At 52.0% G+C, this 25,109-nt stretch overlaps 8 protein-coding genes across 8 annotated transcripts; 5 read left to right on the top strand and 3 right to left on the bottom strand.

The window, feature by feature from the left end:
• Positions 1-104: 104 nt before the first annotated feature.
• On the top strand, positions 105-1,018 carry PpBr36_06276 (uncharacterized protein; the record flags this gene model as incomplete). Its single annotated transcript, XM_029893422.1, has 3 exons — positions 105-408; positions 490-583; positions 643-1,018. 3 exons carry the CDS (start codon positions 105-107, stop codon positions 1,016-1,018), a joined length of 774 nt encoding a protein of 257 aa, XP_029745970.1.
• A 1,241-nt stretch (positions 1,019-2,259) lies between these two features.
• PpBr36_06275 (uncharacterized protein) lies at positions 2,260-5,369 on the bottom strand (the record flags this gene model as incomplete). The annotated part of the gene is made up of 2 exons (XM_029893421.1): positions 2,260-2,801; positions 2,885-5,369. The coding sequence occupies 2 exons, from the start codon at positions 5,367-5,369 to the stop codon at positions 2,260-2,262; spliced, it is 3,027 nt and encodes a 1,008-aa protein (XP_029746508.1).
• Positions 5,370-6,062: 693 nt separating this feature from the next.
• Positions 6,063-7,400, bottom strand: PpBr36_06274 (uncharacterized protein; the record flags this gene model as incomplete). The annotated part of the gene is made up of 1 exon (XM_029893420.1): positions 6,063-7,400. One exon carries the CDS (start codon positions 7,398-7,400, stop codon positions 6,063-6,065), a length of 1,338 nt encoding a protein of 445 aa, XP_029746509.1.
• A 991-nt stretch (positions 7,401-8,391) lies between these two features.
• Positions 8,392-9,945, top strand: PpBr36_06273 (uncharacterized protein; the record flags this gene model as incomplete). The annotated part of the gene is made up of 4 exons (XM_029893419.1): positions 8,392-8,634; positions 8,756-9,100; positions 9,183-9,575; positions 9,649-9,945. The coding sequence occupies 4 exons, from the start codon at positions 8,392-8,394 to the stop codon at positions 9,943-9,945; spliced, it is 1,278 nt and encodes a 425-aa protein (XP_029746510.1).
• Positions 9,946-11,231: 1,286 nt separating this feature from the next.
• Positions 11,232-11,387, top strand: PpBr36_06272 (uncharacterized protein; the record flags this gene model as incomplete). The annotated part of the gene is made up of 1 exon (XM_029893418.1): positions 11,232-11,387. The coding sequence occupies one exon, from the start codon at positions 11,232-11,234 to the stop codon at positions 11,385-11,387; it is 156 nt and encodes a 51-aa protein (XP_029746511.1).
• A 1,343-nt stretch (positions 11,388-12,730) lies between these two features.
• Positions 12,731-15,783, top strand: PpBr36_06271 (uncharacterized protein; the record flags this gene model as incomplete). The annotated part of the gene is made up of 3 exons (XM_029893417.1): positions 12,731-12,967; positions 13,050-13,559; positions 13,630-15,783. The coding sequence occupies 3 exons, from the start codon at positions 12,731-12,733 to the stop codon at positions 15,781-15,783; spliced, it is 2,901 nt and encodes a 966-aa protein (XP_029746610.1).
• A 1,479-nt stretch (positions 15,784-17,262) lies between these two features.
• PpBr36_06270 (uncharacterized protein) lies at positions 17,263-19,419 on the top strand (the record flags this gene model as incomplete). The annotated part of the gene is made up of 2 exons (XM_029893416.1): positions 17,263-19,174; positions 19,274-19,419. 2 exons carry the CDS (start codon positions 17,263-17,265, stop codon positions 19,417-19,419), a joined length of 2,058 nt encoding a protein of 685 aa, XP_029746513.1.
• A 1,632-nt stretch (positions 19,420-21,051) lies between these two features.
• PpBr36_06269 (uncharacterized protein) lies at positions 21,052-22,998 on the bottom strand (the record flags this gene model as incomplete). Its single annotated transcript, XM_029893415.1, has 2 exons — positions 21,052-21,918; positions 22,000-22,998. 2 exons carry the CDS (start codon positions 22,996-22,998, stop codon positions 21,052-21,054), a joined length of 1,866 nt encoding a protein of 621 aa, XP_029746346.1.
• Between the last annotated feature and the right edge of the window lie 2,111 nt (positions 22,999-25,109).

Raw genomic sequence — 25,109 nt, 5'->3', positions numbered from 1 at the left:
CCCATCGCCAGCATGTCTGCCTTTTTAACAACAGTGTTAGTAATACCACATCAACATCAATTCGATTCTCTTCCGACACAGCATCTTGCCCGGCCGTCGCGATCATGTCCAACCCGTTACCGAATGGAGGCTGTGCCTGGCCTAGCAGTCCCAGCGCCGTTGGGACAATGATAGCTGCTCCTGAGATCAAGGTACCCGACGCAGTGTACAAGGGGCTGGGCTTACAAACCGCTCGTAATAGGAACAACCGGACAAGAAATCAATTCCGACCCAGGGCCGCAGGCAAAGGCGGCGCCACAAGCTACCAGCTACGACAATATGCCGAGGCAACCCTGGGCGGTGGCAGCCTGAGGAAGGTGGTGAAGCTTCCAGAGGGCGAGGACGAGAACGAATGGCTTGCTGTCAATAGTGAGTTCTGCCGACTGGTGGCTGGTGAGGCCATCTGAAATTGAGCGAGCTGGAACACGGAGTGCTGACCGCTAGTGGCAGTGGTGGATTTCTACAACCAGATCAATCTACTGTACGGCGCCATCACAGAGTTCTGCTCGCCGCAGACATGCCCGGAGATGAAAGCGACGGATGAGTGAGTTGTCTCTAATGCAACGATGCCTTCTTACTCTCTACTGACAAAATGAATATCAGGTTTGAGTACCTTTGGCAGGATAACGAAAACTTCAAAAGGCCGACAAAGATGGCTGCTCCAGCATACATCGAACAGTTGATGGGATGGGTTCAGGGCAGCATCGACAACGAGCAGGTTCTACCCAGCCGCATCGGTGTTCCATTCCCCAAGACATTCCCATCCCTTGTTCGCCAGATCTTCAAGCGCATGTACCGAGTTTATGCACACATCTACTGCCACCATTACCCAGTAGTTCGTGAGCTTGGCTTGGAGCCACATCTCAATACGAGTTTCAAGCAATATGTCTTGTTTATCGATGAGCACAACTTGGCGAGTGGAAAGGACTACTGGGGACCCTTGGGCGATTTGGTGGAGAGTATGCTTAAGAGCGACTGATATATCCCGGAGCCTAGTCGACGAGGTTTTCACCATTATTGACCAAGGGCGCTGAATTACCTTGGGACTACCTTACTGAGGGTCCAAGACCTTCAATTCATCGGTTTAGGTCTTTTTTTTCGTGCGATCTTTCTTCGTTGCTTGCTTTGCATGGGGGAGGCGTTGGGCTGGTTACATTTATACATATGAGGTTACGGTAGATGATAGGCACTAAGCTACTGTTGGGTTTCCCTTGTTGAATTATACTGAGGTCAATGATGTCTCTGAAGTGTTTTGAGCTTACGGGGACCTCGACGCAATAGGCCTTCGGTCGCACTTGCCTACCAACGGGTTGATATAGTAAGCAACAGTCTTATACCCTTCGACTCGCCCAGATTGCCTGCTTTCACTCATCGAACTCTCCTCAATCCCCTGGGAGCTGTGACCGCCAGCTCCTTGGTCATCACTGGACGTGGAGGCTCGTTTTGTTCTGTTTCTTCGTCTTGCCGAGAATGAGTAACGCTTCTTAATTCACTGCATTGAATAAATACACGGGTATTCACGCCATGTTATATCCTGGACTTGTGAGTTGTTGGTGATGATACTCCAGGGTATCCCTTGTTTGAATTATGTTTCAGTGCTTGTGAACGATCTCCGTAAGCTAGATCCATGTTCAAGGGACTAGGCTTGCGTGTAAACCTCAACGTTACGCTTGTCGCTATAGGCCTATTTCGCATCTGTTGCTGCTTTTGTTAGTCTAGGGCGAAGTAACGCACCGCAAATATTTCAAAGACATTCCCGTTATGCGCTGTTGCCGCAAGTTAAAAGTAGTATATTCGACAGCAACTATCGGGTAGTTTGACGAACAGAGCCCCACCTGACCTGTCCCACGTGGCACAATCTTGCAGCTGCAGAACACAGTACTTGTCGTCACAGTTACCAAGAAGCTAGCTGAAGCGTGCAACTCCAACCAAGTCAAAATGTCAAGACAAGAAAACGACCAGGATGAAGAACAAATGAACAAATATGCATACAGAGGGTCCTGGAAAACCCTTCTAACAATACAAAGCCACCCAAAAGTTTTAATTTTTCTATTCGCCCTTGAGCTTTGCCCTGCTTGACGCTGAAAGCCATTAAACAAATAAAATAAATATGCATACAAGGGGCCCTGGAAACCCTGACAAAAGAATACACCACCGGATGGTAGAAAACACAAGTAGGAACTATTAATATCACAGCCCGCACCAGCGTTGATTTCTCTCCTACTCGCCCTTGAGCTTGTCCTGCTTGACGCTGAAGGCCATCTCCAGCAGCTCCTTCTCCTCCTTGATGTGTGCCGACTTCAAGCCCGTGGCGACCGAGGCGCTAGGGTGGCGACCAGCGTACATCACGTGCTTACGGTCGTGATGTTGCGTCTGGTTCAACAGGGTCTCAATCCTCGGCTGTGTGTAGCTCCAGGCACCAGCGTTGAGCGGCTCTTCCTGAGCCCAGACGATGGTCTTGGCGTTGGGGTACTGGTCGAGGTTCTCGCGGAGTGCATCCCACGGGAAGGGGTGGAGCTGCTCGACACGAGTGATGGCGACGTCGTCAATCTTGTTGTCGGCGCGGTGCTTGTGGAGGGCGGCGTAGACCTGGCCAGTGCAGAGAATGACACGGTCAATCTCCTCATTGGACTTGATCTCGCCGGTCTGGTGCGCAGGGTCGGGGATGATCCACTGGAACTGAGAGTCACCAGTGAAGTCCTCGATGTTGGAGCGTGCCAGAGGATGCCTCAGCAAAGCCTTGGAGAAGAAAATGATCAAAGCTGCATGAGGCAGTTAGTAATAAGTCTTTCCGAGCAATAGTTGAAAAAAAAAAAAAAAAGTAGATGGGTGAAAAATGACTTACGCTTCCTGAACTGTCTGGTCATCTGGCGACGAAGAATGTGGAAGAGGTTGGCAGGGGTGGTCATGTATGCGATCTGCATGTTGCAGTCTTGGTGCTGGCGCATGAGCTTCTCGCCAGTGGGGAAGTCACGAGGGTCCTCGTTACACAGCTGGAGATACCTCTCAAGACGGCCGGAAGAGTGCTCGGGACCTTGACCGTCATAACCGTGGGGAAGCGACATGACAAGACCAGTGCGCTGCATCCACTTGACCTCACCCGAGGCGATGAACTGGTCAATCACACACTGGGCGTTGTTGGCAAAGTCACCGAACTGGGCCTCCCACATGACCAGGGCATTGGGAGACGTAAGAGAGTAACCGTACTCAAAGCCGAGCACACCAAACTCGCTAAGCGACGAGTTGGAGATGACAAACTTGGCCTGGTCCTTGCTGACGTGCTGGAGAGGAGTGTATGTGTCCTCGGTCTCCTGGTCGTGGAAGACGGCGTGGCGCTGCGAGAAGGTACCACGCTCAACATCCTGACCAGAAACACGTACATGGTGACCCTCAGTGACCAGCGAACCAAAGGCCAAAGCCTCGGCAGTCGACCAGTCAATGTTCTTGCCCTCAACGACGGTCTTGGTGCGGTTGGCGAGGATACGCTTCAGGTTGCGGTGCAGGTTGAAGGTTTCAGGGGCCGAGCCGATAACCTCACCAATGTGCTGCAGCGTCTGCTTGTCGACACCAGTGGGGTTATGGGGGAGCACCTCGGTGGCAAGCTCCTTGGGGGACTTGAAGCCGTTCCAGGCCGAGGTGGTCCACTCCTTGGAGGTAGGCTGGTATTCCTTGGACTTGGCGAAGCTGTCCTCCAGCATTCCCCACACCCACTTCTTGTGCTCCTCTATATCCTCCTTGGTGAAGGTGCCGTCATCGATGAGCTTCTTAGTGTAGGTCTCGAGCTGGCTGTCCTTCGACTGGATCTTCTTGTACATGAGCGGCTGGGTAAACGAGGGCTGGTCTGTCTCGTTGTGGCCGTGCTTGCGGTAGCAAACGAGGTCGATGATAACGTCCTGTTGGAACTCGGCGCGCCAATCGGCGGCAAGCTGGCACATGTAGTTCACGGCCTCGACATCGTCTGCATTGACGTGGAAGACAGGTGCATCAATGGCCTTGGCAATGTCTGTGCAGTAAGCTGTCGAGCGAGCGAAACGAGGGTCGGTGGTGAAGCCGATCTGGTTGTTCACGACCAGGTGAATGGTACCACCGGTGGAGTAGCCAGGGAGCGAGTGGAATCCGAGACACTCGTAGACAACACCTTGGCCAGCGATAGCAGCGTCACCGTGCAACAGAACACCCATGGCGGTGCGGTGGGTCTTCTCGTCGTTGTTGTAGTGCTGGATAGCGCGGGTCTTTCCGAGCACGACAGGGTCCTCGGCCTCAAGATGCGAAGGGTTGGCGACCAGTGACAGCTGCACACGCTTGCCTGAGGGGGTCGGACGCTCAAAGTTCATACCGAGATGGTACTTGACGTCACCAGAGCCCTCCTCGGCCCCGGTTGTGCCGGCAAACTCGCTGAAAATGGACTCGTTCGGCTTCCTGACAACATTGCTCAGGACATTGAGACGGCCACGGTGAGGCATACCAATGACGATGTCCTTGATGCCGTAATCCACGCTACGGTCTATCAGGGCCTTCATACCAGGGACGAGAGCCTCACAACCCTCGAGACCGAAACGCTTGTCGTTGGGGTATTTCGTGGCCAGGAAAATCTCGAAGAGAGAGCTCCAGATGAGGCGGTCGAGGATCCTGCGCTTCTCATCGATCGAGTACTTGAAAGGCTGGGGAACCTCAAGGCGTTCCCTCAGCCAGTCGCACTTCTCACGGTCCGGAATGTGGATGAACTCGACACCATATGAGCCGCAGTATATCTTCTCGCAGGCAGCGATAATCTCGCGCAGTGTCATCTTTTCGCGGCCGTCCTTCTTGAAGCGCGGCAGGATACCGGGGCCAAGCGAGTACTCGGTGTCGAGGTCTGCCTCGGTGAATTGGTAGTGCTCCAAGCTAAGCTCCTTGGGCTTGATGGCAAAGCCACCCTTGGACTCGTTGCGGATGCCAAGCGGGTCGATGTTGGCCTTGAGATGGCCACGGGCCTGGTATGCGCGGACGAGGAGCTGAACCTTGAGATGGTTGGTGACCTCTGAAGAGGAGCCGGCCGCGATACTGGGAACGCCGCCGGTTGCACTGGGTACAATTGACGGAGGCGGTTGGAAGGCCTGAGCAGTCGGCATCTTGCCCGACTCTAGATTTTTGAAGTATATTTGCCATGAGATGTGGACGCTTTCGGGGTTTTTCCTCCATTGGTTGTACATCTCGTCGCGGTAATCGGCGCTCTCGCCAGTGAGGAAGGTATCGGTAGCATGCCAACGACGGCTACACGGAACGGTCCTGGCCGCCGCCCGAGAGGCGAGAGGCCGGACGTTCCGGACGGTCCGGTTGATGCGAAGCATTGTGATTTGTTTGGCGTGACGCCTAGGAAAATTGGTGATGGGTTGAAAAAGAGCGAAAATAAAAGGCGAAAAAAAGGGACTGGCTAGATGACCATGGACTTTTGCTAAATAACCGTAAAGTGGGTACCTTTTGCTACAGTACGAATAAAAGCCGGTACAACGACCAAAAGCCACAGCCGACGACGTGTACAGAGCCACAAAAGGGGGCTAGCGCATAGTCAGGTAGGTACTGGTAAAAGCACGGACGAAAAGTCAACCTGCCAACCTGCCTTGTTGCACTACCATCACCACCATTGGATATTCGCACGCCCAATTGAACCGGACGGGAAGATCAGAGAAAAAAAAGAAAAGAAAAGAAAAAAGCAGGTCTCCGTGCACCTATTGAAATCACAAACAACAAATATTGCGCTTGTATGTAAGTCAATCAACAACCAAATAGATCAATCGGTCGGATTGTTCGCATATGCGTGTAGCCCCTGCTTAGCTCCCTAATTCTGCGGCCTGCTCCCTTGGCTGAGAGAGCCCCACTAAATACCCCAGCTTGCCCAGCTACAATATGCTTTTATGTCCCGGCCGAGTCGGCGACTGGAAGGTGTACATCCACTCGGATGCGGGAAGGCTATGGTTCTGGCTGGTCCTGTAATAGGTAGTGCCGGCGATAGCACCTAGACCATAGGTACAGAATTATATCTATCACTCTATGGATTCTTTCAGCTGCCAGGCTTGTACAATTCCATCATCGCCGGTTGTAACCAACATCTCCTCAACACCTCGCCGCTCTACGCCCGCATCATGGCGTGAGCACCAGGTTATATGATTTATCTCGTAGGGTCCATGTCCATCTGAGACTTGGCCGAGGATTTTCCACTTGGCCTCCTCTGGTTTTACGATGGCATCAGAGACTCCCCCCTCCAACTCTGCAGGCGCGGTTGAAGATCCACTAGGTGCGACCTCCTCATATACCACGATGCTGCCATCACTCCCGGTGCTAGCTACCCGGCCGTTCTTGCTCCATGAAGCTGAGTATATATCGCGCGTATGCACACTTGGCAAAACAGCGGAGCAACGCCACTCTTCCTTGAGAGTTCGTCGCATCGTGTTTGGTATGCCGCCAAGGCCTGACCTAAAAGGCGACTGGACTGCCCCGGGTTGGGACAGCGCCACCTCGGGATCGTCCTGCTCCAAAGTCCACACTCTTATCGTCTTGTCCGCCGACCAAGATAGCAGCCTGGGGAATTTTGTGTTGTCCACTCTTGGCTCCCATTGCACACCCCACACCGTCGAGCTGTGACCTTCAAGCACCGCAACACAAGCCCATTCCCCATCGCCATCCTCGCGCCATATACGAATGGTGTCGTCATAACTGGCAGAGGCAAGGACGTCGGGGCTGTAAGAGCTTATGTTGCGACCCGGTACGTCGGGGCACCAGGCGACACACTTGACGTCACCGTCATGCTCGGTCAGCACAGCGACTGTTTCCCATTCATCATCGCCCTCGGTTGCGCCGACGTCCTCCCAGATCCAGATGGATTTGTCGCGCGAGCAGGTCGCGAGATATTGACCCGACGGTGAGAATGCAGCAGACTTGATTTCATTCTCGTGTCCTTCGAGGACTAGCGTGAATTCCCAGTCATCGTCGTTGTCTTTATCCGAGTCATTATCGTTTCGCCTTCGTGTGACATCGATCTCGGTCGATTCACCCTTCTTAGTACCTTCCTCGACCGGAACGTCGCCCTCCCACCTCCAGAGTCCGGCTGTCGAGTCGAAGCTTGCCGTGACTAGACATAACTTCCCAGGCGGGAGGTTAGGCTTCCACACTGCGCAACGCACCGATCTGGTATGTCCGCCAGTAAGATTACTGTGAGCAGAAAACGTAGAGAGAGAGAAGACGGTGACGGATTTCTCGTGAGCTGTGGCAATGAGAGGGAGTGTCGGATGTGGTGTTGAGCACCAAGCACGGTGATAGAGATCTGGTTTGAAGGTAGAAAGCCGCGATAGTTCCACCCCCGCCCCCGCCGCCCGCGCCGGCATGCTTTCGTTGGTCTGGTGTTGGGGAAGTGGCTTCTGGAGAGTCAGTTGATGATGATTGAGCTGTATGCGGTCGGGCTCATGGAACTGCGTTCTTGACAAGGGGGGTAATTTTTTGACCAAATCTTCATGGCGGTCGTCGCAAAAGAGTGCGAATCATGGCGATCATCTTATGTCAAGAAGTTGAAGTAACTACATCCAAAGCTAACAAACCCGATGTCGGGTAGCGGGGACGGTCATCTAGGCTCAGGGGATTGGCTGGCAGTTATGGGCCCACCTTCAGCAGGCATACTAGCGCTGCTCCGAGTTACTCATTAGGTCGTCGTTATGAGTAGATAACTCTTAGGCGCCTTGGGCGCCTTAGTCGATTAATTGGGTGAGGTCATGCAGCTGCGCGTCAGTCAAGTGTCATGCACAATGTGCATTCAAAATGCATATTACGTAGTGTGTATTTGCCATGGAGCTGGGATGGGCTCAAACATGCAGAGAGATAGATTCCGATTCAACCGACCGACTCTTTAATCTAAATAATATTCATACTTTCAGTTCAATTCATGCGTGGTCAGCCAATGTACTTCAGTATTCTGTCAGGACACTGTGAGACGTTGAACAACAAGGATTGTATTTAATTTATATGCTATGAAGAGAAATGGAGATCAAGTTGTCATGTTCCAGGTATTTCGAGAAACTGCGCACGTTATGATCATAATGTTTGATTGTCCCGGGCAGCTCCGGATCAAAGACCTTGGCTAGCGAGGGTGCTGCGGAGCCGATCAAGGGGGAAGTCACGTGGAATGAAATTCCAGTTACGTCGTCACGGGCCAGCATCGTAGAACGCGCCCAGCTCCTTCCCGTCGTTGATTTTTTGGCCATTAGCCGGCGCGGCAGTTTTTGTACCTCAGTCTCCCTTTTTGGTTAATAACCAACATAAAACGTCCAATCCCTCTGGACGACTATCCCTCACAATTGTGTGATCGCAGAGACCCTCAGCACAATGTTCTCACGAAGACTCGTAACGGCGGCGCGCCTTGTGCCCGTCAGCCAAGCAACCAGACAGCCGTTGCGCCGTTTCCCGCTACACAGGCATTTCCAGCATGTCCGCACATATGCCGATCAGGTCGTCAAGGTGCCTCAGATGGCCGAGTCCATTTCTGAGGGAACCTTGAAGCAGTTCACAAAGCAGGTTGGCGACTTTGTCGAACAGGATGAGGAGCTTGCAACCATTGAGACCGACAAGGTGCGTTCAATCATTCATAGAACTACACAGCCTAATATACCGGCATTTTTGTTGTTTCTTCTCGCCCATGGCAGATAGATATAAGCTTTATTAACACAATCTGCTTTCCTTTGATTTCCAGATCGACGTTGCTGTCAATGCCCCAGCGGCTGGCACCATCAAAGAGCTTCTTGCGAGTGAGGAGGACACCGTCGTTGTTGGGCAGGACCTCATCAGGTTAGAACTTGGCGATGCGCCGGCAGAGGGAGCTGAGAAGAAGTCCGAGAAGCCTCAGGAGAAGGCTCAGGAGACCCAGGCCGAGAAGAAGCCCGAGCCCAAGGAGGAGTCAAAACCCGAGCCCACCAAGAAGGAGGAGCCTGCACCCCCTAAGAAGCAGGAATCTGCTCCGCAGCCCGAGAAGAAGGAGACCAACCAGACTGCCAAGGAGTCATCACCTGCTACACTGGGCAACCGTGAGGAGCGCAGGGTACGCACAGAGAGCCCCATCAAATCTCAGCTGTCCTTTGAATGGCACTTTATGCTAACATCTACTGCTACTGTCAACACAGGTCAAGATGAACCGCATGCGCCTCCGTACAGCCGAACGCCTCAAGCAGTCGCAGAACACTGCTGCTTCGTTGACTACTTTCAACGAGGTCGACATGTCCTCGCTGATGGAGTTCAGGAAACTGTACAAGGACGATGTCATGAAGAAGACGGGTGTCAAGCTCGGATTCATGAGCGCTTTCTCTCGTGCTGCCGTCCTCGCCATGCGTGACATCCCTGCCGTCAACGCCTCAATTGAGGGCCCTAACGGTGGTGACACCATTGTTTACCGCGACTACGTCGACATCAGCCTTGCCGTTGCCACTGAGAAGGGTCTCGTTGTCCCCGTTGTGCGCAACACCGAGTCAATGGACATGATCACCATTGAGAAGTCGATTGCTGAGATGGGTGCAAAGGTACGCCATGATCCTTTCCTGCCTTGTACTATCTGGTCGTATCATGCTGACTTTTGCGATTTTTGGATCTCAGGCCCGTGCTGGCAAGCTCACCATTGAGGATATGGCCGGTGGTACTTTCACCATCAGCAACGGCGGTGTCTTTGGCTCTCTCATGGGCACTCCTATTATCAACCTTCCCCAGACGGCTGTGCTTGGTCTGCATGCCATCAAGGACCGGCCCGTGGCTGTCAACGGCAAGGTTGAGATTCGCCCAATGATGTACCTCGCCTTGACCTACGACCACCGTCTGCTTGATGGCAGGGAAGCCGTGTCGTTTTTGGTCAAGATCAAGGAGTACATTGAGGATCCCCGCCGCATGCTCCTGTAATTTACGGTCGCGAAGGTTTCTAGAGAAGTAATAACATGTCAGACGGGGTCCGGGAGGAGGTACAATAAAATTAGAACTGTACTATATTTATAGCAAAGCCTGCTTGCCGGGCCGCATACCTACGCACCGTCATCGACCCTCGACATGGGCCATAATGTCTCATCTACTTCAATTTGTTCTGAAAGCTTTCTGCCATCTCCTAGCCCAACCTTGCAGAGACGACGAACAGGCTCATTCCGTTGTACAACAGAAGGAACTCAGCGGCCCGTGCTACCAAACATCAAAGCAAGCAAAAGACTTGGGTACCAACTTGTATAAACTCACCACCGGATTCGCACCCTGCCACCCATGGATATTGACATGTTAACGAGAACTTGAAGGCGAATACCAGAGCTCATCTCTATGAATATGACTAGCCCAACCGATTAACTTGCAGTCTTTGTCAAAATCGGCTTTCAAAGGGCGGAATTATCATCCTAGTCAATAGCCAAGTACGATGGTACTCATTGACTGGCTAGTAATTCTTGATTTCCGGCAGGTATTGGAACATGTCAACCTTGCACATCGTGTCAGTTGGCATCTTGGGGGAAAATGTCGAAGCTCAAAGAACACCGGTTCTCAAAATATGTGCGGGTTGCGTTAACGATAACGGCAAACAAGTCGCTGTTAAGCATGGCTATGTTTTGTACGAACGAATATTAATGCACTGAATAAAACATTAGGAGGAAGGGGGGAGGACATGGCCGAACTATGAAGATAAAACTGGCAAAGGGTGGGAATGGAAATAATCAAAAACAAAGGTAACTTCAAGATAAGGTCGGAAAATCATTTATAACCTTCAATTTACCTGAGCAATATAGCTAGTTAGAAAAAAAAAAAAAATCGCCCTACTAACAAAAAAGCAGTCACAGTAGGCTCTGAGCTGACCTTTGTTCCCGAGGGGCCCCAGACTTACGATCGCATATGCCTGCAGAATACTGACCAGACAGAAGATAGGGCTTTTTTTAATACCTAGGTCTAAGAATTACATTACAACCAGCCATGTATTCACCATAAGGCGTATTATTAGAGTGTCACCACCAACAACCACCCTGCTTGCATAGCCTCTCATCCTGAAAAGCGAAAACGAAAACGACGACTAAGCCCATTGATATTTTAGGAACCGTACGATTTCCCTACCCTGATACAAAGAAAGAAGAAAAAAAAAGGCATTTACGAGCAGAATAACAGCTTCCCCCGCCACCTCGCTACAACGCTCGACGCCACGTGGTATGCACCATAATGGCATGCACGTTTGGCAGTGCTTTGGTGGTCAGGGCCACCTCTGCAAGGGAGAAGAGCTGTTGACTGGACTGCCGGAGCACCTTTCCGGAGTTTGCAGGCATGTTGGCCGCGTCGCCCGGTCGAGCCTAGCCCAGGCTTCTCCAACAGTCCGGGGATAGTCTCACCAGCGAGCGCCACAGAAAAGAAGCAAAAACGGAAAGGGACACAGCCAGGTAAGGCATTGTGTGCCCAACTCTGCTCAGGTCGGGTTTTGAACTTGCCACCAATTGATTTCCGTACATATTGGTATAAACCAAAAGTGAAAGAGGAAAAAAAAAGTGATTTGCAACGCTCAAGCTCCCGTGTTATCTACGATCGCCTAGTTTTCGGAACCTGTCAAAAGGATAGTGTCACTTGTGGAGGGGGCCTGTGCACCATGATGGCATAGCAAGCATAGTATAGTAACTGACATGGTGCATTATCGTCAGGTTCAGCCCAGGGCCCGAAGAGGCTAGTTTCTCTAGTGATAAGTCTAGTCTAGATCCTATGTAAGGGCTGGAGGTGTGGCGGCTTGCCAAGAGAGTTGGCTCCTCGCTCAGGGGCTGCCAACCGGCACTCAGCCGCAAGCAAAAAAAAAAAAAAAAAAAAAAAAAAAAAAAAAAAAAATTTCCCCGGCTGAAAGAGTGGCATACCGGTCAGCAATCCAGCTGAGAAGGCGAATATGCAGATGTGAAACAAAAGCATCTTGCTCTCGTTTGAAGGGAGGAAGAGATAAGAAATCAACGAAAACAAAGGGATTGTTCTGGAAAGGGAGCTGCATACCACACAATTTTCTCTATGGCCCGATACGATAACAATACGATTAATTATGTACTAGAAACCAATAAAAAATTGCAATGTTCCAGTCACAACTTCATTGTTCCCATCTTCAACGTCATAGAACTTCCCCAGATTCTGCTCAATGTATCCGACAAGTGTCCGATGTCAGGCCCGTAGCTTCACTAGGATGTATTTAAGCGTGGCGTACTTTTTTTCTCAAGGGCGAATAAAAAGTGAAAAAAAAAGAAAAAAAAAGAGAGTGTTGCCGGCGGCTGCCGCTAATTTTTGTAAGCAAGAGGCCATTTGCGTCAACAAAGCAAAGGCACACTTGGAATAGGGGGGGCTTTCTCTGGCTGGGGGGCCAGGCGCAGAAGCAATGGCGAAGGCGTTGACAGTCAAACCGTCATGCCGCTACTGTCGGTAGTTCCTGCCTATACATGTTCGGCGGACCACCCATTCTTCGCCATGGCCGGCTTTAGGAGTCTTGCCAAGGTCGGCGCGGAATCTTTTGGATCGACATCATCCATCCGCCTTCCCCACGGCCCTACTTGCAATCTTCTCCACACAAACCTCGACCAGACCGTCGTTGCTCGTCGTACGACTTATCATACGACCTGATAGACGCGACGACACTTGCAGACTTGGTCTGTAACATCCGTCGCGCTCATTTATCTCCCATGTCTATTGCGACCTTCTGTCCATGATGTCCGCAAACAATACGACACCGGGCAGTGACGCGCTCTTGGATAAGTGGCACGGTCAGTTGGTTCCATGGTCCTACGAAGGCGGCTTCATCGCCTTGAGCTTCGTCGTCAGTCTCATCGGCGCTGCGACGACACTGGAGCTCATCCAGCGACGCACCGCGCAGACTGGAAAGCTCAACAATGTGCTCCTCGTCGGCGCGGCAATATCGATGGGTGGTGTCGCCATCTGGTCAATGGTGAGCTTTGAATGACAGCAACCCCGCATCTTCCCATCCTCAAGCTTCGATTCACAGTGACTTATTTTGCTCCTCGACATAGCACTATGTTGGCAATCGATCAATCATCATAGCCGACGGGGAGAGTCAGCTTCAGATCTCCTACTCGAGCAGCTTCACGGTGCTCTCGTTGTTCGTCCCCATCTTCGTCTTGCTGGCAGCCTTTGTCGCAACCGGAACAAAGGATCGCGTTTCGTGGTGGCGAATCGGCATTGGTGGTACGCTCGCTGGCCTGGCCATCTGTGGTATGCATTATCTGGGAAACGCGAGCATCTCCAACTACTCGTGCGAATATGATCTCGGAAATGTCATCGCAGCAGGTATTATCGCTGTCGTCGCCAGCAGTATCGCCCTGGCTATCTTTTTCGTGTTTCGGGCCACCTGGACGAGTGCGTGGTGGAAACGCACCATTTCCGAGATTATCTTGGCTGGTGCCGTGTCGGGAATGCATTGGTGTGCGTCGGGCGGTACTCACTACCGCCTGATAGCCTTGAGAGACAGCAGCAATGGCGAGTTGGACCGCAACACTACCGTCATAATAGTCATCTGTCTTGTAAGTTTATACCCCACGATATTTCCCTAACGATGGGATGCGAAACTGATACCCCCTCGACTTGCCAAAGGCGGTGGGTGCCAGTATCTTGATGGGAGCCATGGCGATATATTTGGCATACATCATGAAGCGGTATGCAAGTCGCGCTCAGAAGATTCAGCTTGCGGCTGCTATTTTTGACGACCAAGGGCGGGTACTGGTGAATCGTGACGGACTTTTGCCCTGCGAAAAGATCACCGACTCATTTTTCGAGAAGACCCCACGGGATGCGCTCAGCAACGCGCACCCGTTGTTTCACTGGATGTACCAAGTATCGAGAAACTGGCCTTGCGTCGCTCCTCTGATGGAAGGAATGTCGGCCCACCTTGCTCAGCTCTCCCGAGATGGCACGGCCAAGGGAGGCATCCAACTGGTGACTGGACAGCACGAACCCGTTCCAGATTACGACAACATCGTTCGCGAACTGTTTTGTGTGACGGCTGCGACTTTGGCCGCCCGACTCAAGATCAACCTGGAGGATCTAGGTGTGCTGTGGGATGAGATATTAAACACTGGGGGCGCGCCATTGGGTCCTCCAAAGAACGACAGCCTTGGCCTTCGCGACGACGCTACAAGAAACCCGGCTGATGTAGGTCTCGCCGAGAAAGGTTTCAGGTTTCGGGTCGAAGTCGGTCACGATGCGCCGCGGGGCTCACTACTTTTCCTGGTTCGGAAAATACAGTCGAACAGCGACATGGAAGCGCTAGAGGCTGCTGGGTTTAGATTTGCAGAGCTGCACCAAGTCAGCAACAACATCAGTACCAAGATGCAAATCAGGACGCGAGAGCTCGAGGTCAAGCTGCGGCACATGGCCCTGCAAACGGAGCAAAACACAATGCTGGAGCCTGGGGTGCATCTCGGGCTTTTTGGGATCCGGTCGCAGTCAGGAGTTGTCGAGTTCGACGTCATGGCTAGGAAAGGAGCTACCAATCTTCTCCCATCCGTGGTCATGGAAGGGGTTGAGAGCTTGGAGGAGTCGGAGAAGGTGTTCCTGGCACAGCTGGACCGCATGAGCATCAACGCCATGTTGCACGTTCTCAGGAACGGCGGTATCCCGGCGGCTCAGGACACGTCGGCCTTTGCAGAGAAGTTGGCAGATGCACTCCGGACACTGCGAGGCTGGATCGACGACCCCGTGTTGGCCGAGGCGATGGTCACGTCAAAAGTCGTCGAGGTTCCCTCAAGTCCACTACCCGGGACGAACATAGCGAGAACCGCCACCATGATCGCGCTTCGTATCGTGATACCTACCTCTCACAAGCTCTCTGACCACAGCAGGTGCGAACTGATTCCTCTGGGTCTCTTCAGGGTGCAGCAGATATCATACAAGGGCTCGCCCCACCAAGCGGCCTTTGCTCAGAGCGTGCGCCTCCAGATCGCGCCCCTGATCGAACACCTGATAGCGCAAGAGAACAACCGATTGAAGCAGTCAAACCGCAACAAATACACAAAGCTAGAGTCGCCCAGGAAAGACGATCAATCCGAGATGGCTATTGAGATAACAGCTCCAGGCAATAGTCGCCCAGCGACACCGAACAAGCCGGAAAAGAAGCTAAACATGTGGACGCACTGGCGTAAAGTAGAAACCGCATCCCGAGATGTCGAGCGCGGCGAAAGTGTTCCGGAGAGGGTGTCTTCGGTGTCTTCCTCTGGGATGACATCGAAAAGGTCGAATTCGTCATTGAGCTTATGGCGCGGTGCCGGCGACCGATCGAACAGTATCGGAGACATCAGGGCCACATCGTCGCACGGTTTAGTCGGGGAGACGAACGGGGCAGTGACTGGGGTCACAGCTCTTAGCTTGCCCACATGTGGGAAATGCGGGCGGCACGGGGGCGCCCCGGTCTCCCTCCAAGGTGATGATGATCGGTTGGCCAGGCGAAGCTGTTGCTCCGTGGCGGCAGCACGAGCGGCGGCAGCAGCATCCGCAACAGCGCCACCCAATAATAGCAACGGCAACGGCAGCAGCAGCAAATCGCACGGAGACGTGGTGGAGATGACGCCTCTCGCGTCCCCACGGAGTGGACACACAAGAGGCGACAGTGGAGGAGCGTCGAGTTTGACCAGTAATGGGGGGAGTGTGGACGACGGGTCAGAGTTCCACGGGTCAAATGGGTCGACTGTTGAGGCTGCAAGGGATATAAGAACTTTTGTTGACGTACTATTCACGATGCGGAAGTATTGATGAACCTCGCTCCATACGCGATTGGTTTATTCCAATTATCCGTACCTTACATAAAATTTTATATGTTTAATATGAAAACAATACAGCAACATGAAAAAAATGTAGTTACATCTAGGTAGATAAGTGAAACACAAAAAAAATAGGTGGCTGACGACGAAATGATGTCGAGAGCTCTCCCTGGCGTGTGTGTTGGTGCCCCCCACGGTGTTCAATTCAGGTCTCTCATTGGTGGGAAAACTGGGTGCCGACTGCGCAAAGGTCCTTTGGGGTGAGCACCATGTAGGCCTCAAGTGCCAGCCAAGCCAGGGCAAGTACAGCGGTGGCATCGGCAGTCCATGCGCTAGAAGGCCTGCCGCACTGGATTCTACAGGGGAGGAGGTATGCTAAAGAGGACATGAAGCAATCGTGAATCGGGGTGGTATCGGCGTGGTTGGCGCAAGCTGATGAACAATAATGACTTGCTATAACGAAATAAGTTTTAAGATTTCACTCTTGGCATCTTGCAAGGCTTTTCGTATCCGACGTGAGCCTTGCGGGTACGATGTGTTTTCTTTTTATTGTTTTTTTTTATCTCTACGATAGAGACGTACCAAATTTATTTAGTTTTCTACTTTTTTATTTTATTTTATTTTTATTTTCCCTCTTTGTGTGTACTTTGTGCTCTAACTTTTTTCCTTCTACCCAGTGCTTGAATGGCCCGATTTAACGTTGGACAGATTACTAGTCTGGGACAGCCCTCTGGTCAACAGAATTCCATATCAGAAGATGGCTGGTCACCTTTACCTCCACTGCAATTCGGTGGAGACTTGTCCCACCAAAGCCCTCCACTTTAGCGTCATTCTCGCTTTGCGACCAATGCCCCCCGGCGTGACCGTCAAGCTCGGGCAAGCTTCTAGCTTAAGCTCGCACTCCCTTTTCCCGATTCAACTTTGTCCTTTTTGCCTATTGCACTTTTACTGCAACTGCGCTCACCAACCACCTTTCTTGGGGTTTCGCAAAAGGCTTGTTTCTTTTACTTTTATTTATTAATTCATCACCGTTTGTTTTCATTTATTTATTTTTCCTTCTTCTCTATTGAATCCTGGCCTTTTCAATTTTTCTTCTTCCCTTTAAATCGCCGAAGGGGACAAGTCATAAATAGCAAAGAAGAAGGCTCGTTTGTTTCAGGCCTTTACAGCATCGCATATATCATTCGCAAACAAAAAGCAAGGGAAACATCCATCTTGCCTCGAAGGGAGGCAGAATTAAGACTGGCCACGGTGACTCGTTTCTGTGAACGTCAACAAAAAAAAGACATTTTTCCAGAGCCCTCTGCGTGGGATTCTGTCAACCCCTCACGACCCGTGAAATAGCCCAGTTTACAGTATCAGGTACGACGTTCCAGGTGTGAGCGCGAGTCGCGCAAAAAAATATTCTTCTGGGGTAAACCCGCCAAACCAAGATTCTTTCTTTGAATCCCTACCTTGAGAACAGTCAGCCATGTCCAGGTTCGCTCGTGGGAGCATCCTGCGGCGCCTGGCGGCGCCGACGGCCCTTACGGCCCTCGGTGGTGGCCTCGTCCTATACGCCTATCGCCCGCGAAACATCCCGGGCTTTGAGGACCCGGTTGTTCCACCACCAACCTACGGCGCCGATGGCACATTCAAGCTGCCCAGGTTTCCGCGCACAAAAACGCGTGAAGAGCAGATTGCTACTCTGAAGCGGAGCTCCGATCCGAAAGCTGCCGACAAGGACGAGGGCGTCTATGACATGCTTGTCATAGGTGGTGGAGCCACGGGTGCCGGCGTGGCCCTCGATGCCGCTACCCGTGGACTCAAGGTTGCTTTGGTGGAACGCGATGACTTCGCTGCCGGTACCAGCAGCAAGAGCACCAAGCTTGTTCACGGCGGCGTACGATACCTCGAAAAGGCCGTTTGGGAGCTCGACTATTCACAATACGAGCTGGTCAAGGAGGCCTTGAAGGAGCGCAAGTACTTCTTGCAGACTGCTCCGCATCTGAGCTCCTGGCTGCCCATTATGCTTCCTCTGGACAAGTGGTGGAAGGTGCCTTACTACTGGGCCGGAACCAAGTTCTACGACTTCCTTGCTGGCAGCGAAGGCATCGAGAGCTCCTATTTTCTCACCCGCAGCAAGGCGCTCGATGCTTTTCCCATGCTGAAGAAGGAGGGCCTTGTCGGTGCTCTGGTTTACTATGACGGCGCACACAACGACTCACGCATGAACGTCTCCATCGCCATGACGGCTGCGCTGTATGGAGCCACCGTCGTCAACCACATGGAGGTCACGTCTCTTACCAAGGATGCCAACGGAAGGCTGTGTGGCGCAACCGCAAAGGACCTGGTTCCCGCGAGGGATGGAAAGCCTGCCCCGGAGGTTAACATTCGCGCACGCTGCGTTGTCAACTGCACTGGTCCCTTCTCCGACGGTGTCCGCAAGCTCGATGACCCCAAGGTCCAGGAGATTGTCGCCCCTGCGGCTGGCGTACACATCGTACTCCCGGGCTTCTACAGCCCTGCAAACATGGGCCTGATTGACCCGCAGACCTCTGACGGGCGCGTCGTCTTCTTCCTCCCATGGCAGGGCAACACCATCGCCGGCACTACCGATGACCCCTCCACGATCGTCAAGGACCCCATCCCCGACGAGAAGTCGATTGAGTGGATCCTCAACGAGATCCGTCACTACCTGTCTCCAGATATCACCGTCCGTCGTGGTGACGTCCTCGCTGCTTGGGCAGGTCTGCGTCCTTTGGTCAAGGACCCCAAGGCCAAGAACACCGAGGCCATTGTACGCAACCACCTTGTAGACATCTCGCCATCGGGACTGGTCACCTGTGCCGGCGGCAAGTGGACTACCTACCGCCAGATGGCTGAGGAGTGCGTCGACGCCGCCATTGCCGAGTTCAAGCTCAAGCCCGGCCCCGTCGTTAACGCCCCGCGCGTGTCAGGAACTGAGGAGATTGATGACGGCGCCGACCTCGATGGCTCCTGCCAGACCCACAAGGTCCGACTCATTGGAGCCCACGGCTTCAGCAAGAACCTATTTATCCACGTCATCCAGCACTTTGGCGTCGAGACCGACGTCGCCAAGCACCTGACGGAGAGCTATGGAGATCGGGCCTGGACCGTAGCGGCCCTGAGCAAGGTCACCAACAAGCGCTTCCCCGCACGCGGAGAGCGCATCCACGAGCTTTACCCCTTTGTGGACGGTGAGGTCAGGTATGCCGTCCGTCACGAGTACGCACAATCTGCCATCGATGTAGTGGCCCGCCGCACAAGATTGGCCTTTTTAAACGCCCAGGCCACGCTCGAGGTGCTGCCAAAGGTCATTGATATCATGACCGAGGAGCTCAACTGGGACAAGAGGCGGCAGGATTTTGAGTGGAAAGAGAGTAAGTAGAACTATCACAATACTTACCGCCCCATTCATTTCCACAATAATTCTTGTTATGCCCGTGTGAGAAACCTACTAACAAACATGTCTGTCTCAGCTGTCAAATTCCTCGAGTCCATGGGTCTCCCCAAGCCTCTCCTGACCGTCACTCGCAAGGAGATCGAGCAGGGAAAGATCGATTTGTCGACGTCGCTTGAGTACAAGATGTACACCAGGCATGACAAGCCGGTGGAGGAGCTGTAGACAAAGCATCTCTTCCTATCCAAGTCCTCGCCCTCCCACTTCACTCACCAGAAATTATTGTTCGTTTTGTATGATATAATTATGTTGTGGCCTGCATCAGCTCGCATATATTTCAGACCTGCATCGCCGTACCGAACTTGGGGGGATATACTTATTCTTTCCCTAGCGGTGGTCTTTTTTTTTTTCTTTTTCTCTCGATTGGTTTGGAGTTATCGGTCGGCGGCTGTATGTGGTCTTGTTTCTGGATATCGCAAAATGGGCATTGGAGAATGGAGGCACTTTTGATTTTCAATCCAGATATCCTTTCTATGCCCGAGCCCCTGATCCTTGTGAAATCAATACTTCCGACCAGGAATTCTTTTTTAGTCTGATTCATATAGGTAGGTGGTAACGCAAATGTGCCCAAGCCCCCCCTCCCCCTCACCTGTGATGCTGGGTATGAAATCCAATCCCTCGGTATCATCATGACTTCTTGTTCTTCTACTCTCGTCCTGTCTTTTCTTGGCAGTGACTGCAAGTTGCACCTGCATCTGGCAGGGAAGAAAAAAAAAAAACAAGGCCCCTTCACAAGAAGAGACCAAGATGAGACTCGAGAGCAGCAGGTTACCCGCGGAGCAAATGCTACATCGGAATGCTACATCGGGGAAAAAAAATGTGCAAGATGCACGCAGGGTTGCCACAGATGGATGCATCTTGATCGGGTCGTCTGATTGTCTCCCCTTCTGATTCACTACCTAATGAATGGGATGGCAGGACGTGATGCCATGACGACTACAACAATGGTCCAGATCTCATGGTGTAGTTAGTTATCTGGCTTTGTTCCTTGATTTTCTTTTCTTCTTATCCAACCAACCACCGCTGCGATTAGAGTTAACCTGCCCTCATCTGGTTTCGTCCCAAAAGCCAGCCAGCCAGCGGTGCCGGGATTATGACGTCGCTCTTTTGACGGTGTGAAAAGCGACATGAGGTATTGCTAACCCCAGATTGCATCCCCAATATGTGTGCGTATTGTTCGTCTTGTATCACGTGAGCCGGCGCATAGTACAGAGATGCGTGAATTTCTAGGTTCATTCGTATTGTGTGATCTCGGGCGGATCGCATATGTGTTCAGGATATCTGATTATGTTGTGGCTGTGCGTCTGTTGCTTTTCTAGGTAACATAGTAGGAGTCCATGCCGCATAGATACTAATCCGCAAACCGTCAAATGACAGGACTTAACGCCAAGCAATGCAGTCGCTTCGTTCATCTTTATGTTTTGTAATCCATGCCATGTCTTTCAAAGAAAAAGAGAAAAAAAAAAAAAAGAAAGCAGAACAAAAAGAAAGGAAACAGGGAGAGGGTTCAACTGCAGCCATAGAATTCTATCCGCCAGATGATGGTTGCCTCTCCTTGATCAACCCCCAAACGCCCACCCTCGTAGTGAACTCGGCATGATCTTGTCGCCAGCCTTGCCGCGACTCTGCCGCCTTTTTTTTTTCTCTATGCTGTTAATGTTGATGTCGTAACTTATGCCGCTTCATGCAATCATGGGCCATTGGCAAATTGCCTCAAAACGCCGTTCAAGATACGTTCAGAAATTTCCGATACAAAAAAATGCGCAACCGTCCGAGACAATCGACCAGACGGCTGTATCATGTGTGGCCGATGCTGAAAAAACGATGCAGCAGGCCACGTTTCGACACGCAGGATTGTTTGTAGTGACAATCCGAGTAGTGCCGAACATTGCTGGTACTAGTGGCACGCCGGTTCAATTCGGCTTCCCATCCGTAGGCATCGTCGACCGCAACAACGACCGGGGACATTTTGCCAGAGTTTACTATGTCATGGAACTCGTCTTCATCAGTGTCCATGTCGATGTATTTGGAGAAGTTGGTCATTCGTAGATGTGGCGACGATATAGGCAACGCGGCCTCCTTGATCGTCGATTGGTCATCATCCGTGTCATACGGTGATTGAGTAACGCTTGCTTCATCCTCTTTCAAGATAGCAAGGGTAGGCGATTCCACTACCTTGCTGGGACTTTGCAAAGCGCCAAAATGATCCCCAGTTGAAGGGATAGTATCGCATGCAGACACAGAAGAATGAAGCACAGCTCCACACCTGCTTCTCTTAGCCCGCGAGATGTAGCGACAAAAACATGAGTTCCCTGTGGCCGATCTCGTCTGCTGCAGAATACTCAGATTTGCGGCCATATCGCTCCTAAACACAGCACTATCCATATTTCTTCGGTTCAGTTCGACACGGCTTCCTGCATCCCACGCCTCTTTGTCGGCATGTGGAAATGTCAGCAGCTGACCAGGATGGGGCTCCTCCCATGTGACTGGTACTTTCTCCTGGGTGTCGAACCCATGCGTGGAATCGTGGGAAAGATTGCCGTGAATGCCGAGACCCTTGGCGCTGGGATCAACCGCGTCAAGTTCAAGGGCCGGTGAATGGATCAGCAATGGGGTTGTTGAAGATGCAATCTTGATCGTACTGTGTGTCGGTTGCGACATGACCTTTGAACCTCATAATAGGTTGTCGTGGCTATAGCTGGTCTGTTGTAATGCTGGTGAGGTATGGGCATCACTCATGTGCACATCGGTGTCTGAGGAACTCGCTGTGGGAGCGTCCGAGGTGTTACCACGTTGCTTTCTCGAGTTAGACTTCTTTCCAAGTCCCAGCCTGGCGCTCATCCGCTTCCACCCGTTGTTGTGTATACTGATAGCCCTGTGTAGACCACCTGGAGATGCACCGAAACCCCAATCAGAGGTTGGAGGAGTGGTGGGCGGCGTCAGGGGATCCCCAGACGTCGGCGAGTTGACACTGTCATCAGAAACACCGTCTCTCTCTACCGCGTCAGTGGACGACGAGGAAGAGGATCGCACGGCGTGTTCCCCCTTTCGTCCAATGTGCAGCTGCGGCAGCAAAGAAACCTTGGGTGGCCGACTAGATTCTTCCAAAGAAGACTTGGAGGGATCCCGAGAGATTCGCAGTTTCGCACGTCCTTGGCGGCTATCCTGGTCATACTCGGACAGGTGCATCGACTCGATAAACGGGAGTAGCACCGAGTCATTCATCAACTCGTAAACTATCCGTACAGCCTCATCCAGTTCTGAGGGGTTAGGTGGTGTTGACGAGCAAGGCAGCCGCAGCAGGCGATCCCGAACGGGCCCTGGGAGGTTCACCTCGCGAGGTCCACACGGCGTTATGTAGGCGTTTATCAGCTTCTGCCAATGACCGCAAAGGTGATCGCTGGCGTCTCGGGACCAGGCCGTCCCATCGCCAGCTATTTGATGGTAGGCGACGCGGTAGCGCTCTGCTTCCATTGTAAATTCTAGCGTCTCGAGGCAGTGGTTTTGGGAAAGATATGCCATAAAGGCACTCAATGTGCATGGCGGAGGAGCCTTATTGGCAAGTATTTCCTGTAGCGTTGGCGCTAGTGCGGCCATGGAGCATGGCCGCGAGCTCGATGACATTTTGAAAGCGGCACCTTCTCGGGTATAAGTTTTGGGGCTAGTGATAGGAGAAGCGCTCCTCGGACTAGGCGAGGGGCTGAGGTAAGTGGGCGAATGTGTGCGTCGCCTGGACCTTTTCATCTTCTGTAACCCCTCCAGGGTTGCCGTCGTGGGGTAACGTAGTTTTACACAAAGGCGGGAGCTCGGAGCCCAGTCAATCCTGTGCGAACTAACGAGCGAGCGAGAAGTATGTAGCTCTAACGCAGGCGGTTATGCCATTCGTGGGAGGAAATGTGCGGAGAGAAGTCGCAGACTTTCAGAGTACATCGAACGCTTAGAGAGCGTGAGGCAGAGCGCTGTCGTGCGATGTAGGCAGCCTTCTAGACGACCAAATTTGTTCGGTTCAAATACCGACCCCCAGAAAATCCCAACTGAATATCGAGTGCAGCTGGCCGATGCCGTGTGTTGCCCGTTCTGAGAATGAGCTGCTGTCGCGGGCTTGGCGGGAATCCGAGTGGACGGGCTGATATCGCGACCGTCAAGTAAATGCAAGTTCCCGTTGGAATAGATTGAGCAACGGCCGGGACGGATTGACCGATTGCTGTGGTGCCGTGTCGGGTAGGGAGCGTGTAGCAAGTGGCTGAAATGCTTGACCGAACAACAATTGGTGCCGCGTAGTGGGGGGGTGCAAGGCAGTATAAATTTTTCCCTGTCGTCGTCGCGTATGGGAAAGGCGGTCGGGTGATTGACGCGGAAGGGGAGAATAAAGAAGATTTGCCGGATAACAGGAAAATGAAAAATAAATGAAATAAAATTGACAAAAACAAACCCCAGCAAAAGCCAACCGAGCGGACGGTGGTGGTGTAGCCGCGTTGGCAGTCGGAAAGCGATCACAATTGACAAAAGGGGATCTAACGAGTAAAGCCTAGGGCGATAATAATAGGGGCAGCAGGCTTGACAAAAAGCAGATCTGGAATGAATGACTCTTGGGCATGAATTCTGTCCAGGACTGACGTTGGACAACTGGGCATGAGGGCCTGATTGAGAAAAGGGTGGTCCTTGTGAAAGGAGGGAAGATCTGGGGCGATGCTTGGAAGGGGGGATCAGGTAATCTTTAGAGTTTCTCGAAGGACGGGAGAAGACTCTTGGGTGTGGGGCCCACAACGCCATCCGGCCTTTGCTTAGCGGCAACCCGAAGCAGCCTTGGCCGATGCACCCTGCTGCAGCTGCAGGCTAGTCGTCACATAAAGAGGCGACGCTGGGCACTTGTCGATCCCCAAGGTGCCCATTTTAGTGGTACGGTAGGTACATGACCGCAATTTATCATTATAATCATTAGATTATTTGACCAAAGATACGATATTTTTTGCAGATAATGTAGGGTAGCAGACGAGACAGTATCAAACGTGATGAACGGGCGGGCAAAGATTATGCGACTGCGGTGCAATTCAGTCAATTGGACGGTAAGACAAAGGCGCCCAGGGCATGCCATGTTGTTCCAAAACAGACGGGAAGTGGCTTGCATTTCCCTTGTTTTCTAGAAAACATCCTGGCCGTTGGAATTCTTTCTGATTGATCTACAGCACTACCAGTATGTTACATGTTTGTGTTTTTAAGTATTTTCGCATTTTATCCCCAATCGTTATTATCCCATCTGACGACCCATGTCGTCTATGTGACTTAAAAACATCCGCCTTGTCCTAGTTTAATGTAGGCTGCAAAGATGCAAAATGAAAGGGCTCACTTTAGCACCGCCGTTGCAGGCTTGTATCGTGATTTACTAGCCAACAAAAAGCGACCAACCAGATCCATAGTTGATTGAGCCAGACCTGTTTGGTTGCATGTGGTCAAACTTCCGACATGGAATGGAGACTGTGATGAGAAGAAAACAAAAAGCAAACCTGAAATGACATGACCACACCATCTTCTGAGCTCACGCTCTGAGTTTTTATTATTCCATTTTATTGTTTTCCTTGTCGGCAGGCACAGGACGAACAACCCCCTTTCGCCTCCTTTCACTCGACCCCACCTCTTTACAGCTGTTTTCGCGCCTAACTGCCATCATTGGTCAGGCTGAGCACCTGAAGGTCGCTACCGGCTGGCGAAAGGAGGGGCGCTCAACGTAGCAGCAAATCCCGAGTGGTTGCTGGTGCACACTGCCCGCGACCTGTGTACGCACCTTGCCAGGGCAGTATTGAAGCGGGTACTGGTCCAGTTACGCTACCACCCTTTTCTTTCTCTCTCTTTTTCTT

The sequence above is a fragment of the Pyricularia pennisetigena genome (assembly GCF_004337985.1).
Source record: "Pyricularia pennisetigena strain Br36 chromosome 4 map unlocalized Pyricularia_pennisetigena_Br36_Scf_6, whole genome shotgun sequence".
In the NCBI taxonomy this organism is placed as follows: Eukaryota; Fungi; Ascomycota; class Sordariomycetes; order Magnaporthales; family Pyriculariaceae; genus Pyricularia; species Pyricularia pennisetigena.
This window is presented reverse-complemented; position numbering and strand designations above follow the sequence as displayed.